The sequence below is a fragment of the Lampris incognitus genome, chromosome 1 (assembly GCF_029633865.1).
Source record: "Lampris incognitus isolate fLamInc1 chromosome 1, fLamInc1.hap2, whole genome shotgun sequence".
Classification (NCBI taxonomy): Eukaryota; Metazoa; Chordata; class Actinopteri; order Lampriformes; family Lampridae; genus Lampris; species Lampris incognitus.
Genome location: NC_079211.1, coordinates 134,335,080 through 134,351,916, shown reverse-complemented (window position 1 = coordinate 134,351,916; position 16,837 = coordinate 134,335,080). Strand labels below are relative to the sequence as shown.

The 16,837-nt window shown below is 46.9% G+C and overlaps 1 protein-coding gene across 2 annotated transcripts in view; it reads right to left on the bottom strand.

Annotated features, from left to right (window-relative positions):
- tet3 (tet methylcytosine dioxygenase 3) overlaps positions 1-16,837 on the bottom strand; it is a 41,575-nt gene that overhangs the window by 15,938 nt on the left and 8,800 nt on the right. For both annotated transcript variants that reach the window (XM_056295485.1, XM_056295495.1), the window contains exons 2-4: positions 12,937-15,898; positions 8,352-8,442; positions 4,793-4,886 (exon numbers count right to left, since the gene is read on the bottom strand). In XM_056295485.1, coding sequence (XP_056151460.1) covers positions 4,793-4,886; positions 8,352-8,442; positions 12,937-15,898 — 3,147 coding nt within the window. The remainder of the gene's footprint in view (positions 1-4,792; positions 4,887-8,351; positions 8,443-12,936; positions 15,899-16,837) is intronic.

Here is a 16,837-nt window from a genome sequence, read left to right as displayed (position 1 = left end):
CAGTAAATAAGGCAGTGGTCCCTGATAAGTATCCACTGCCCACCTCAGAAGAACTCACTGCTCAGTTCTATGGCTCTGAGGTGTTCTCCAAGCTCGACCTCAGACAGGGGTACTTACAGGTGCCCCTCCACCCCAGCAGCCGAAACCTCACAGCCTTTGTGACACATGCAGGAGTGTTTCGCTACACCAGGATGCCTTTCGGTTTTCTCTCCAGAAAATCATGATCTCCGTGCTGGCTGGCATACTGGGCGTGGCCATTTATCTGGACGATATAGTGGTACACGGGCCCACCAGTGAAATCCACGACAAGCGCCTTAACATGGTCTTCGCAGCCCTGTCCAAGCACAAGCTAACTCTCAATGCTGAGAAATGTGTCCTCTCTGTGCCAGCCATCGACTTCGTGGGGTTCCGGCTGTCAGCGAGCGGTGTAACTCCACTACAATCCAACGTGGACGCCATTCAGGCCATCCCTGAGCCCAGCTCGGCCGCCCAGGTCGCCTCCTTCCTGGGTATGACAAGTTACTACCTGAGGTTTCTTCCCCAGTACTCTGCGACCACAGCCCCCCTGCGCCAGCTGCTGCGTAAGGACGAGCCATGGGTGTGGTCAAAGGCATGCAGTGACGCTGTGCGTGATCTCAAGACTCAACTGACTTCACCACCAGTGTTGGCTCACTTCAACATCTCCAGCTCCACCTTTGTGACCTGTGACGCATCAGCCACAGCGATAGGGGCCGTGCTGTCTCAAACCCAGAACGGGGTGGAGAAGCCCATTGCCTTCGCCTCCCGTGCCCTCAACCTGACCGAGCAGCTGTACTCCGTGGGTGAGCGTGAGGAGTTAGCCTGCATCTGGGCTTGTGAAAGGTGGCACCTCTACCTCTATGGCCGCTCCTTCACCCTCAGGACAGATCACCAGGCCCTGACAGCGCTGCTGTCCACATCTGGGACAGGCCACAAACCCCTGAGGCTGCACCGCTGGTCTGACCGCCTCCGCCAGTACAACTTCAGCCTGCAGTTCACCCCAGGCAGAGACAATGTTGTCGCCGACCTGCTCTCTCGCTCTGTCTCCACCCCAGCTCCACAGACGGACACTGACTGTGTGGAAAAGGACATTGTCCAAATGCTACACACACCCCTCCAGGCCACTGTCTCTCTGCAGGAGCTGAGGGCAGCCTCCGAACAGGACCCTGTCCTCTCCCAGCTCCGCACCTACATCCAGAACGGCTGGCCTCACAAGGTCCCAGAGGAGCTGGCTGCGTTCGCCCGAGTCAGACAGGAGCTCTCCTGCTGGAACGACACCTGCGTGGCACGTGGGTTTTGCACAGCGGTCCCAGCTGCTCTCCGTGCACGTGTTTTGAATACGGCGCATGAAGGCCACCTGGGCATTGTGAAACTGAAACAGCGCTGCCGAGACCTGGTGTGGTGGCCGGGGATAGACAGAGATATTGAGGCTCTGGTGAAGGACTGTTCTGCCTGCCTTGTGAGTGGCAAGACTGGCCACCAGGCTCCCCCACCCCTGCAACCTCTCGCCTGGCCCTCTCAGCCCTGGGAACACCTGCAGTTGGACATTTGTGGTGAGATCCATGGAGTTCCCCACCACCAACGCTTCATGGTGGTCGCCTACGATCTACACTCAAAATGGCCTGAACTCACCACTTCCGGCACTGTGACCTCACAGATCATCATCGACTTCCTGGACTCTCTTTTCTCTCGCTGGGGCCTCCCAAAGGCCATCACCACTGACAACGGCCCTCAGCTGGTCTCTGCTGAGTTCACTGCTTATCTCGAAAGCAAGGGCATCCGTCATATACGCACTGCGTACTACCACCCCCAGGCCAATGGCGGCGTTGAACGTTTTCACCAGTCACTGAAGAACGGCCTCAGAGCACACATGGCCCAAGGGTGCTCTTTCACGCAGGCCATCCGTCACACTCTGCTGCACTATCGGGCCACACAGCACTCGACCACAGGCGTCTCCCCAGCCTCTCTCATGCTAGGCCGGGAACTGTGCATGCCCCTTGACAGGCTCCGCCCCTCCACACCTCAGGCACCTCCCTCTGGGGTCAGAGCCTCAGTCCCTCATCAGCAGACGCGGATGAAGCAACGGTTTGACCAGTCAAAACGAACCAGGGTGCCAGACATCAATGTGTCAGACTGGGTCAGGGTCCGCAGGCCCCACAGGGACAATAAAATGGCTTCATACTGGTCCTCTCCTCTCCAAGTCACCCGTCAGCTGGGCCCAGCCACTTACCTCCTCAGCGATGGCACTCGGTGGCACTCCAGTCGTCTACGGAAGGTGTCAGCTCCGCCACACACAGCTGGTGACAGAACCATAGCCATTCCCTCAGCATGGCGAGACGCCCCGGGGCTTCATGCAGCTCCTACACGGGCCCCAGACATTCCTGGGCCTCAGCTTCCCCTGCCTTCTCCCTCCCCACCTCGGCCTGCCCAGCCTCAGGCCGCCCCGCGACCTGTTCGCACACGTTTACGCCCTGGCCACCTAGAGGACTTTGTGTCAACCTTTCATGTTTGAAATCCTGCCGGGGGGGGGGGGGGGGGGGAATGTTATGTATGCACACATCGACAGTGCTGCATTTGATTTGGTGCTGTTCTATTGTGCTGGGATCGATTGGTGATGCCTGCGGGCTCTGGGTTGTTTGATCGGGTCTGCCTTTGATGCTGTGTCAGTCTAAATAAAGAATGCCACGGAGAGGTTGTGTCGAGCGACAGCGCTGTGTCCTGACGTGATTTCTAAACTTAATAATCACTATATCACTTAGTAATATAGAACACCACTGGTGCGTTGGACCTTTTGTTAGAGGCATCACAGGCTTGATCAGCAATTGCGCACACACCTATAAGGTAAAAGGTATCAATTACCAGTGTGAGAATATTTCTAACTTAAATTCTGGGGAAATACATAGTATACTAGCTTAATTGTGAGTGCAGTATTCCCGCAGTGGAGGCACCGCGCTACTTGATGTGTTACATTTCCATTCAAGTTTTCTCGTTATACTTTTCAGTTACATGTAATAGTTACCTATTCTAATAATAACACTAGCCTAGTGACATTGCATGTGTTAATGTATATGTGTTGTGTATTCGTGCACTGTCATTGTCCTTTATGTGAAAATGCTTTGCAATACCAATGTATATTTCTCATGCTAATAAAAGCAAATTTGAATTTGACTTGACATTTAGGGGTAGACAGGAATTTCAGCCATCTCACCATCGACCGCTGAGAACCTAGGATCCTGTTTTGTTTAATATATGAGTGTGACTCCTGTGTGCATTATAACACCAGGTAAAAAGGGGTTACAGATAGATAGATAGATCAAAAATGATATTTTGAAGCCCTTAATATCTTTAATAACCTTCCGATTCTGTAAAATATCACTGGGCCAAACATCTTCATTGGACTCATATGCCTATTTTCACTTGTTCTCTCACTTTCACTCTCTGTCTCTCTCTCTGTCTGTCTCTCTCTCTCTCTCTGTCTGTCTCTCTCTCTCTCACACACACGCACGCACACACACACACACACACACGCACACATACCTTACTAATGGTCTTACAGTTCTGGATCCATTAGTGGGAGATCTAAGGACTAGGATGGAATGGAAGGCTTCCCAGTTGTTACAAAGAGGGGCCTCCTGCTGTTTTACTGTCTGGGGGTGGTAATGTTTGCTAGGGGGTTTCCTCAAGCCCCCTCAGTACACACACACACACACACATGCACGTGCACACATACAAACAAACAGTTAACTCCCCCCTACACATACACATACACACAAACACTGCATATATCTGTCCTTAATTAGCTGTCAGTGTTTTTAATGGGGACAAAAGCCCAGTGGCACATTACTCTTTCATTTCCTGATCATTAAGATATTTAAAATGAGTTGTGGACTGTCAAAACAACAGCTTTGACAAACATGGTGTATGTATAGACAAAGCTCATATATTTAAATCTCAACTTGTGAAACATTTAATTCCATAATGATATTCAAAACAAAAAGGTCAATTTCTTTTAATGTGATGATCTGATGGCACTCAGCTTTTCCTCTGCATGCGTTATATTAATTTCTCACCCGTGATAGCAGGTTCACCTATAATGATAGTCAGGCGATCGTCCCTACAGAGCAGTGTTTTTTTACTGGTTCAAGTCCCACATTGACTGTTAAAGTCTTGGTAGGGAACAGCAATCTTCTTTCCAAAACCTACTGTTGAGGAGCCCTTTGGCAAGCTACAAATGAGCAACTGCTTCAGCAGAGCTTTTCAGTGTTCAAAAGTGCAAGACTTGTAGTGGCACTTGGTGCCACCATAGCGTGGTTGCCAGATATAAATGTGTGTAAATGTATTGACATGAAGCAGGACATTACTAAAATGAAGCAACTGTACTTACACAAACATACTTGACACGTGTTGGATGGACTGTCTGTCCTCGTAGTTAAATTTCTTAGTTAAATCTGATTTATCAACTTTGTTGCATGCCATTAAGTGCTTCTCTTATGCACACTATCCAGTAAAGCAGAAAGGCCACAAAAATTACATAAAAATTGTGTACATTTGTATATAATTATTCCTTATTGTACTTCATAGAGCAATAGGTAGAGTAAAGCACTAAGACTGCCAGAGCTAGGCTTACCACTTAGCTTGGGCCGCCAGTGGTAAAAATATATGGATTCATGGTCATAAGGTACTTTGTATGAAAAGTTTGCGCAGTGCTTCGTTGTGTTGTGTTGCATTGTTTCGTGTTGTGCTGCGTTGTGATGTGTTGCACTGCATTACTCACCCACTTAGCAATAGGACATCCTCGAGAGCTCTTTCCCTCTTTGCCAGTGTACACCACCTTTTCAATACGTATAGCATCCCCCTTCTCTCCATACCTAAAGAGGGATAGAACAACACATGTAAGTGACCCAAGGCCTCCCCTACCCCTTCCAGCAAGCATTTTAATTACAATCATTCTTTTTTTTTATTCCCCCCCTACTTTTTCCCTCCCAATTGTACTTGGCCAATTACCCAACTCTTCCAAGCCATCCCGGTCGCTGCTGCACCCCCTCTGCTGATCCGGGGAGGGCTGCAGACTACCATATGTCTCCTCCGATACATGTGGAGTCACCTGACAGTGAGGACTTTCGCCAGGGGGACGTAGCACGTGGGAGGATCACGCCCCAGTCCCCCCCGAACAGGTGCCCCAACCGACCAGAGGAGGCGCTAGTGCAGTGACCAGGAAACATACCCACATCCGGCTTCCCACCTGCAGACACAGCCAAATGTGTCAGTAGGGATGCCTGACCAAGCCGGAGGTAACACAGGGATTCGAACCAGCAATCCTCGTGTTGGCAGGCAACGGAATAGACCGCTACACCACCCCGATGCCCAATTAAAAGCATTCTATATGGCATTTATTTTGCACAACAACAAGGAAGACTTGGGAACAGAAAGATACAATCGGTCTTGGAACAGCTTTATACTACTACTACTACTACTACTTTTGGCTGCTCCCGTTAGGGGTCGCCACAGCGGATCATCCGTTTCCTTTCTTCCTGTCCTCTGCATCTTCCTCTGTCACACCAGCCACCTGCATGTCCTCTCTCACCACATCCATAAACCTCCTCTTTGGCCTTCCTTTTTTCCTCTTCCCTGGCAGTTCCATTTTCAGCATCCTTCTCCCAATATACCCAGCATCTCTCCTCCACACATGTCCAAGCCATCTCAATCTTGCCTCTCTTGCTTTGTCTCCAAACCGTCCAACTTGAGCAATCCCTCTAATATAATCATTCCTAATCCTGTCCTTCTTCGTCACCCCCAGTGAAAATCTTAGCATCTTCAACAGCTTTATAGGAGGTACAAAATACATGCAGAATTTTTTTTATCATTAACACCTAGCTTAGATTCTTTTCTTGTTTTTTTTTTTTGGGAGGGGGGGCATTTGATTCAAAGAGATTTAAACAGATTTCATGTTAAATTTGGAGTTTAAATACTACCTACTAAAACCAAATTATCAATTACTAAAACTTTGAACTTCAACATAGAAGGGACAACCTCAGGGATCATGGCTGGCAAGGAGGAGCATTCACATGACTCCACTGACATTCACAGAGATATGACAGATGCAACCTCAGCCGAATGGGCTTTAACCTGGGGGTATTTTCAACCCTATGGCTCGGCTCACATATACAAGCAGGACGTTCTATTGTGTACAACATGTGTTTACATTTTTTTCCATGTACTTGCTCAGTCACAAGTAGGTACTTGTGACTGAGCAAATTACTGTGCATTTGCAGATAATTTATGTTCCATCTGTACACAAAGACGTGTATCATTACACAACTGTTTGTAGAGTGGGGAGCTGTGTTAAGCAGAGGCAGGGATGGTGTGTGTATGTGTGTGTGTGTGTGTGTGTGTGTGTGTGTGCGTGCGTGCGTGCGTGCGTGCGTGCGTGCGTGCGTGCGTGCGTGCGTGCGTGCGTGCGCGCGCGCGTGCAGAGCACAGGGGAGGTTCAGAGTTTGTCAGATGTTCACTCATGGCTCAAACGTTTCACCAGCCTGTTTGATAAAAGTCATTGGGAAAGCATCAGCCCTGAGCAGCTTTTGCAAGATAGTGAGCAAATGGGGTTTCCGCTGTGTAGGAGTTCTGCCTGGTATGGCTGGGGAAGTTGGAGAGGGGAGAAGGCTGTCTCTGTCTCGGGGGGGGGTACTGCTGGGGTTAGGGGTGAGTCAATGGTCAGCCAGAGACTATGGAGGGCTTTAGGTCTTGCGTCACATCTCAAACAAACAGAAGGGGTCTCTAGGCAGAAAACCCCCCACTCAGGGTGCCCTTTCTTGAGGATAGTTGCCTCATTGGTCCTACTAAAACACAGCCTGCAAATGAATAATAGCCAGTTCCACTGCATGCCTAATGTTTGGTGCCAAAATAGAACAGACATGGGTCATCAGTCAATGCACAGCTGATGCCACAAAATTCTTAACAGTGTTGTTTGTTAGAGATCATATATCATGAAGAGTAGTCATACAAAACTACTGTACTAAGTAGAGGGGTTTTTTTTTCCGGATTTTCGCTCAGTTGAGAATACTAATGGTATAGTAAATAATATAGTAAGAGAATACTAATGAGAATGGTAAAGCCAACCTACATGACAATAAATTCAAGGGAGTTCATTCATCTCATCAACAATTTGATCGGGGGCTAGCTAGCATTCCTAATTTGAATGACTATAAAGACTCTCAACACCTAAACACCACCACCAACATGAAAACACTGCAGGCTAAGTAACAAAATCAAATCTTCTGACCATCGCCAATGTGGCATAATCTATAGGTTAGATTTATCGATCCAGACAGATGTATTATGAACTAGCAGTTGATACCCATTTGGTGCATCTTTTATGAAAACGTTGCCTGCTCGGGTTTCATCTGCTTCATAAATAATTTCTGACTTCAACTAGCCAATGGAAGGCTGATTTAAAAAACGACCGAGTGAACCAAGTGCAGCCTTTAAAACAAAAACAGATCCAGGGTCCTATTAATAGAAATAACGGAAATTTTATCTTTTGGTGCACAATGTACGTGTGCTTTCTCTCAAACTATCCTCTGTTCACACAGTTTACCAGCCATCTTTTTGTCACAATTTCTCATCCATTTTTTCAATGTTGCTTTCTTTTCTCTGTCACTTTCATTTTTAATTTCTGCCAAACACTCTTTCACGTTTCCCCTTTTTCTTTCTCAGTTCCACACGCCACTCATTCTGTCATCTTCTTGCTATGTTCTACGGCTACCTCAGTGTTTCTAGCTGCCTGCGATCTGCTGATGATACTTATATTTCCTTTCCTCCAATCAGATTCTGGGTCAAAGTTTCCCTCGGGACAGAATCAGAGCAGTGAGGAGGGGAGGGGGGCAAGAAGAGTGGAAGGACAGAGCTACAGGAGAGAAGAAGAAGAAAGCCAGCAACCAAGTGGAAGAGAATGAAAGACTGAGTGCAGCAGGAGGGCAGAAAGAGCAACCGTGAATTAAGAAGGAAGTAGAAGGGAGAGATCCCAGGTAAAGAAAATAATTATGTGCAGGAGAGGAAGACAAAGGAAGGATGCTGATGTGTTAGGCCATGCTCAGCTGATGCATAGCTGACAGCTGTAAATTTGCTGTCAAAGCTTTACCCAATCTCATACAGGGGGAGGGGGAAAGAAAAGGGAGGCAGGGTTAAGAGGTGGCTCCTGGGAAAAATAGTTGACAGTGACAAAGAGATGTGGACACCAAGTTGGGAGCCATGCAATGCAATATGTTGGGGTCGCTGTTCCTCTGGCGGGGTGAGGGGAGAAGGGGGGTGAGGAAAAGAGAAGAGAGGACTCTCACCTAGACTCCATCAGTTCTCTTATAGAGGCAACAGTAGGTCCAGATCCCAGGTGATTGTAATAGGGCCCTTCATCCTTCTCTACAATTTGATCTGTGAGAGACACCAAAAAGAATCAGGAGACAACAGACCACAACCAGAAAGTGTGTTTTACACGACTTAGTACAGAGATCACAGACATGGATAAAACACACACACACACACACACACACACACACACACACACACACACACAATTGATCTGGGCCTTGACAGTAGAAAAGCAAATATATTGAGATACACTCACCGGCCACTTTATTAGGCACACCTGTCCAACTGCTCGTTAATGCAAATTTCTTATCAGCCAATCACATGGCAGCAACTCAATGCATTTAGGCATGTAGACATGGTCAAGACGATCTGCTACAGTTCAAACCGAGCATCAGAATGGGGGAAGAAAGTTGATTTAAGTGACTTTGAACGTGGCATGGTTGTTGGTGCCAGACAGGCAGGTCTGAGTATTTCAGAAACTGCTGATCTACTGGGATTTTCACGCACAACCATCTCTAGGGTTTACAGAGAATGGTCCGAAAAAGAGAAAATATCCAGTGAGCGGCAGTTCTGTGGGCGAAAATGCCTTGTTGATGCCAGAGGTCAGAGGAGAATGGCCAGACTGGTTCGAGCTGATAGAAAGGCAACAGTAAGTCAAATAACCACTCATTACAACCGAGGTATGCAGAAGAGCATCTCTGAACGCACAACACGTCGAACCTTGAGGCAGATGGGCTACAGCGGCAGAAGACCACACCGGGTGCCACTCCTGTCAGCTAAGAACAGGAAACTGAGGCTACAATTCGCACAGGCTCACCAAAATTGGACAATAGAAGATTGGAAAAACGTTGCCTGGTCTGATGAGTCTCGATTTCTGCTGTGACATTCGGATGGTAGGGTCAGAATTTGGCGTCAACAACATGAAAGCATGGATCCATACTGCCTTGTATCAACGGTTCAGGCTGGTGGTGGTGGTGTAATGGTGTGGGGGATATTTTCTTTGCACACTTTGGGCCCCTTAGTACCAATTGAGCATCGTGTCAACGCCACAGCCTACCTGAGTATTGTTGCTGACCATGTCCATCCCTTTATGACCACAGTGTTCCCATCTTCTGTTGGCTACTTCCAGCAGGATAATGCGCCATGTCATAAAGCTCGAATCATCTCAGACTGGTTTCTTGAACATGACAATGAGTTCACTGTACTCAAATGGCCTCCACAGTCACCAGATCTCAATCCAATAGAGCACCTTTGGGATGTGGTGGACCGGGAGATTCGCATCATGGATGTGCAGCCGACAAATCTGCAGCAACTGCGTGATGCTATCATGTCAATATGGACCAAACTCTCTGAGGAATGTTTCCAGTACCTTGTTGAATCTATGCCACGAAGGATTAAGGCAGTTCTGAAGGCAAAAGGGGGTCCAACCCGGTACTAGCAAGGTGTACCTAATAAAGTGGCCAGTGAGTGTATATCTGTGATTCTACATGAAACAGAAACTGAAGAAGATGATAATGATGATGATGACTCAGAGTGTATGAGTAAAAAGCAAGTGTAAAAGTGTCTGTGGATACAGTATGTGTATATTTATGTGTGTGTGTGCGCACGCGCATCCCATTTGTTATGTTTACATTCACTCAAACAGAAATGTGTGTGTTGTAAAATGAGATCTTTCACTAGTGTTGAGTAGTTTAACCAACCTGGCACAGTAATATAAAAATGTATAAAAGGGAAATCAGAATTTGATCTATATCTATTAGACCTTTGTCCGGCGCTTTACTCTGCATATATATATATATATATATATATATATATATATATATATATATATATATATATATATATATATATATATTTTTTATAAATTCTAGAGTTACACTTATTCTAAGTTATTCGCATTAGGTACATATCCGCTACACAACAAACAATGTACAGTGAAATGCTCTGGGGTGTCAGCTAAAATATAAGTGGTGTATTCTTAGTCAGTGCTTGGTGTCTCTGAGTCAAAGACAGTTTGAGATCACATTCCTCTTGAGATGGTGTAGGGAGGAGACAGGGAGTGGCCCAATGCAGGAAATGGAGGAGGTACCCTAAATTGTTGTGTCAAGATAGTGAGCGTGTGTGTGTGTGTGTGTGTGTGTGTGTGTGTGTGTGTGTGTGTGTGTGTGTGTATGTGTACACACACTGAGGAGGGTGGTGGCGTTGGGGGTTAAATTTGATTCTCAGACAGCAGAGAATGAAGAATGAGAAGCAGTGTGAATGAGTGATTTAATTCAAGTAAGTGATTTTATAGATAGATAGACGTGTGTGTGTGTGTGTGTGTGTGTGTGTGTGTGTGTGTGTGTGTGTGTGTGAGCGCACGTGTGTACATGCACAATTTGTGCACTTTTGAGGAAAGAGTATAATGTCAGTGTAGGGTGTTGACAGGGCAGTGTGTAACTCAGCTTCACTATTATCTAGCAGCCTTACTCTTGGTAACAGCACACAGCAAGCCAAGTGTTCTCTGCAGCTGCTCAACCCCTCCCCACTCATATACACATACACAAACACATACCTATTGCCTCTTGATTGCAAACCCACCCCTTCACTGAGGGAAGGCATGGGTCTATTTACCAGGCCCTGACACTTAAATATCCTACAGTTCACTCTTACCAGTAACCATGTCTCAGAAAAATGTAAACGTAGCTTAAAAGAATCATCCTTTACTCATTATTGAAAAAATATTGTTTCTTACTCTATGGCAGACATATCCGGATTACACTGTAAAAAACTGTTGTTTTTACAGTAAAAAAAAACTGGCAGCTGTGATTGCCAGAACGTTACCGTAATAAATACAGAAGAACTTTTTCTATTATTACGGTAAAAAGATATTAGTACTGCAGATTTTACAGTTAAGGTTGGGGTTTGATTTCATATTTTACTATATAAAAAGTTTTTACCATAGAAAGAAAAGCTCTTTTGTCATATAATTAACAGTATTATGTTAAATATATTACTGTAGACGGTAAAGTCCTGTATTTATATGGTGACATATGGAGTCAAACTCCAACCTTAACCATAAACTCAGCAGTGCTAATAGCCTTTTACTGTAATAGTAGAAAAAGTTCCACCGTTTTTATTACAGTAAAGTTCTGGCAATCACAGCTGCCAGTTTTGTTTACCGTAAAAACAAAAAAAATTTACAGTGTAGTTGACCAATGTCTACAATGCTATATATCAAACCAAAGACCCAATCACAAACTTAACTCTTTAATAATAACTAACAACAATAAAATAGCCAGTCAGCTATTTTAATTTGTTGACTGAGATGAGTGTGAGTTATTTGTTAAATAACGGAGATTTATTGTAGAAGGACTCTGGTACATTTTCGCTAAGGCCAACTACAATTTGGCTGTTCTACTAGGTTATGTATTACTAATGGATTACTGTTGTTAGACAGTGAGGTGAGGTTTCATGGGATAGACAGGGTATGGTTAAATGTTAATATTTTACTATCTCACACTATATCATATTACGCATATAATCAAATTGTTTAACTGTTTCAACAAAATGTATATATTTGGAACATAACTACTGGTGACATGTGCAGCATTTGTTTCATAAAGCACCTAACTAGGAAGTTTCATCTGCAATTTTTGGTATTTCACGATTTCTCCATGCAAGTTACACCTTTTTTGTTTTGGTTCTGTGGCTAAATGTATGACTGTATGTCTAAGCAAAATTAAAACTTTTACTGTAGATATAGCTACTTATCTGTGAGCTAGTAACTTCAAAAGTGTCCTGTCCAGGCTGTCAGACTCTGCCCCTCTCCATCTGACAAAGGGTTGACTGAGTGCCCAGTTCTGTTCTGCTTGCTTGCCAGACCCAAACCAACACAATAGGCTCCTTCTGCCATTCCTTTTGTTCCTGCTTGCCTCCCTCAACGCCTCACACTGTAGCAGACTGTATGGTCTGCACTGTAGCCCGGCGCCCAGCCACACACCCTGGCAACACACACATTCTCAGACACACTTACCAAGTGTCCAGACAGAGGAGTTGAAGCATAAGGGGTCTGAATCCCCTGACGTGGTTCCCATGTAGCTCAATAGGTAAAGCACAACTGTAATGCTGCCAGGATTATGCCCAATTCTCATGTAGGATGATTGGTGGAGCATGGCCCTAATGCTGTCCAGCTTGTGAGTTCTATTCCCTCTGTAGCTCTTTTGAAGAAAATTGTGCTAACACTGCTAGGTTTGGGAGTCAGAGATTTGTTTGACCACTGGGGCTAACACATCTAGAAACAACTGTACACACAATAGTGTTAAGCGATTTGGGGAAAATAATTCACTAAATTCTATATGCTATGTTAAATACTTGAGTCTCCATATTGGTCTGGGATTGGATTATAAATGTGATATGTTTAGAGTGGTGTGGTATTTGGTAAGGAACCAATGAATATGGGATGTCAGTGTTACTGCCATTTGCTATACTGCTTATGGGACAAATACTGACATACTTATGTACAAACACACACTTGCATACTAGCACACACACATACAAACACCCTAACTCACTCACCAACACAGTCACAGGTGGGGAACTCTGCCTGCAGGTCCTTGGCAGGGGTGCCCAACAAGCTCTTGGTGGGAGTGTCTAGATAGCGGAGAGGTGACTCCAGGAATCCTCGAAGTGAGGGAGAGCAGGGAAGACTGTCCTTGGTTGGTGTGTCCTCCTCAGAGTAGCACGTAGTGGAGACTACTGCTACTCCCCCTGAAGCCTCAATTTTCATACGTTTGGGCAGCGGTGAGCATGGCATGCTGAAAGATTCCTGCAGCACACTGGGCTGGAGCTGCTGCTGGTCCGAGGGGGCCACCTGATACACAGCCCGAGGCATGGCCTCATGCTGCTCCTCCATGGGGTTATCAGTTGGGGCCTGGTTCAAGGCTCCTCTTTGGCTCCATGACTCTTTGTCCTTGTCAATGTCCATCTTATGGTCAGATGGAAGAGGTGAAGAGCTGGGTGGAGCAGAGAGAATGAAGGGGGCAGACTGGGTAGTGACTGGTGACAAGGGCCTGTCTGGTCCTGAGTTAGCACAAGGCTGGGACTCACTAGCCACCACTAGCTGAGAGGGTGTCCAAGCCTGTTCCGTTGGTTGGCTTGCAGCTGTTTCTTGGACTGAGTCTCCAAATTCTGCCTCAAACTGGCGGATCAGCTCTTCATATTTAGGATCCACATTGGTGAGGCCTGTTATCTGTGAGGTGATGGATGGAGATTTGGAGGTCAAAGGTGTGGTGCTGCTGGTATCACTGGGGGCCAGACTGCCCTCTCCCGCCGAGCTAGCATGGGCAATAGGGCCCACAAGCTGGGGATGAGGACCTATGAAGGATGGAATATTTTCTGACAAGGCAGGAGCAGAGGAAAAGGGAGTTATTGAGGCATTGGAAATGGATACCTGAGATTGGGCTTGGGCAGGGGGGCCTGCAGCAGCAGCAGCCTGAGTGGAATTACTGAGGAGGGGTAGAGAAGGGAGAGAACCTGGGTGCTGGCTGGCTGGGGCTGGGGATCTGTCCAGAATGAGGGGTGATGGTTTCTGTATGGTGATCTGTGTCTGAGGCAGGAAGATTGGCATTGATGTTTTCTGCTTGGTCTTTTTGATGACTATTTGTTTGGGCTTGGGCAGGGGAGGGCCTGCTAGCATCCCACTTGTTGCTTTGATAGCAGGAGAGCTTTGACTGCTTCTCTTCTTCTTGGGTTCTTTGGGCTCCTGTTTGATGGATAGAGAGGACAGACCTTCAGCCCTCCCCTGTGGCCACCACTTCTTCAGGTTTTGGCAAGCCTGAGGCATCCGTTGGCCTGCAGCTCCATAGCCAGGTGGGTGATTGGAGAAGAGGTTCCTCTTATAGTGAAGGTGCTGTTGCAGAGCTGCCTGAGTGGAATGGCGTATGGTGGCTTGGCCAGGAGACAAGGGAGAGTCGGGATAGTGCTGGCCCCGCTGCTGGCCATTCACCATGCCATAATGTCCCGTGGGGGCAAATTGGTGGTAGAACTCATCAGAGTCTGGCTCTTTTTTTATCCTGACCATACCTGGCTGAGTGTGGGCCTGGATCGGGACACCTCCAGTCTCATTCAAGCTGTATTGGTGGGGTACTGGGAGCCTGAAGGGAGCACTATTAAACTTCCCACTCTTGTCCCCAAGCAGCTGTTTGAGCTCTGACATGGGATCTGAGCTACTGTGGGGCAGTGCAGAGTAGTGGGGCTGACCCTCAGAGTTCAGAGAAATCCACTGCTTCCTCTGGCCAGACTCATCAGAGGAATCTTGCTTCCATTGCTGGGGATGGGGGCCGATGCCTGTGGGCTTTCCCTGACCTGGGAAAGGTGAGGTAGAGGATGGGAAAGGGGAGGTGTGGGGTGGCTGGCCCTGGGACTGGGGCCTGTGCTGCTCCCAGGATATGGAGGCCTGCTGGCTGGTATGTAGTCCTGGGGGGACGGATTGTGAGCGTGAGGAAGACGAGAGAAGACCAGGTGAGGACGGGGTCAGGCAAGTGCCATTCTGGGGCTGGTTCTGACCATGTTGGTGATGCTGATGGAGTTGATTGCTGGAGGCGGCTGGGCCGACAGCCTGGGTACCAGTGCCAGAGAGTTGGGTCAAGGCCTCTATGGCAATGGCTGTCTGCAGACTAATGTTCTTTTCCTTGGCTATGGAGAGAACCTGGGGAGAGCAGGGGATGGGGGCTGGGGAAAAGGGCACTGGTTCTGGGTCTGCACCTCGAGGTCCCTGTTGTTGCTGGGGATATGGAGCAGATGGGTGATGGCTCCCATTCACCTGGGCGGAGGACTGGGGATGATGATGTGAGTGGGGCTGCTGTAGACCAGGCTGTGAATGTGGAGGTGAGTCAGTCATTTTACACAACCCATTATCATCACTGGATGCCAGCTTGATCTTTTTTTCTAGCCATTCCAGATAGTCTGGACAGTCAGGCCCATCACAGTTACAGTTGGGGGGCTTGTGTCCATGCTTGGCTTGACTCAGCGCTGCCTGTAGGGTGCGGAGGTCTTCTGTGGGCTGGCATCCTCTCTCATGAGTCCCTGTAGAAGGCCTGGTCTCAGCCCCCACAGAGTCCATCTCCTGAGTGAACCTCTCATACAGCTGGGCTGTGTTGGGCTTCGCCTGGTGGAGCATGGTAGGGGAGAAGGGACGCAGTGAGGCAGTACTGGTAGAGAATGCCATTAGATTGTGGGCATCCTCCATGTTTGCATGATGGACAGGCTCACCAGGAGCTGTGCCACCATTGCTGTTCATGCACGGCAGCTGTTGTTGAGGGTCACTGATCTTGCCCTGCTTGATCTTGCCCTGCGCAGGGGGCATGGTCCCTGCTTGCTGTTGCTCTGTTTCCATGGACACCTCCCCATCATTTGAGAGGCAACTCACCCCATTGGTCAGTTCCAGGTTCAACGTGCCTTCCTGGAGGCAGTCATGTGACCCAATTTCCATCTGGCCTTCTCTTCTGGGGCCATCCACCGAACCCACTTCCAAAACAGTCTGAAAGAGAGATAAGGAAGAATAGGAGAGGTTTGTGAGGACACAGACAAGAGCAGATATGTAAAGTTTTATTGCTAAAGTGTAAAACATGAAGTTGAAGTTCCAGTTACAACTCCTGTATAATCTCATCAAGTAATCAATGTCAACACATGAAAAAATATTCTATTTTCATTACTATACATCATGTTCCAAGAACATATCAACATTTACCCACAGAGATAAACAAACAGCTATGAAAAAAGGATGGAGACCATTCCCTGGTCTAAGCCAGGGTTTCTTTCTCCATCACTTTTCACACATACAAAATATATAATGCTGCACTTCTAGGACAGTGGGGCTAGGGATCTGAACTAACTGTTATTCTAACAGTGATTTTACAACACCAAATAGTTGAAGTCACAGGTCGTGATGTAGTTTCACTGTCATACATAAATATAACTTTCGGATCAGCTACAGATCAATTGGGCTACAGAAAATGGACACAAAATGGAGTATACAAAATATGTTCCATGGATTGTAGGGGCTCAGTGTATGATAAAGGTAATAGTTCTTAAGTAATCATTTAGTATATTGCTCTCTGAGGGGCTCCTTCACAAATCTCCCTCTCGTGATCTCACACACAATCAGAAAATGTTCTGCTGAGCCCTGCAACCAAATCAGTGCTTTCAAAGGCGAAATAAGAACAACAACTGATTATAACCATTTTATAATGGCCCAGCTGTACTTCCCCAGCCTGTGTCACCTGCTGCATGCTGGAGCCCCACTTTTGTGGGGAGTTGTTCCTATAAGAGATAGTAATGAATGACTTTTAGAGATGTACAGTTATTAAAGAAGCTGATGATGATGATGATGATAACAGCTCAGAGTGTGAAACAAAAGTTACAAAAGGACCTAGCTACCTAACAAGATTCCAAGCTTTTGCAGTCACCCAAGTTCAAG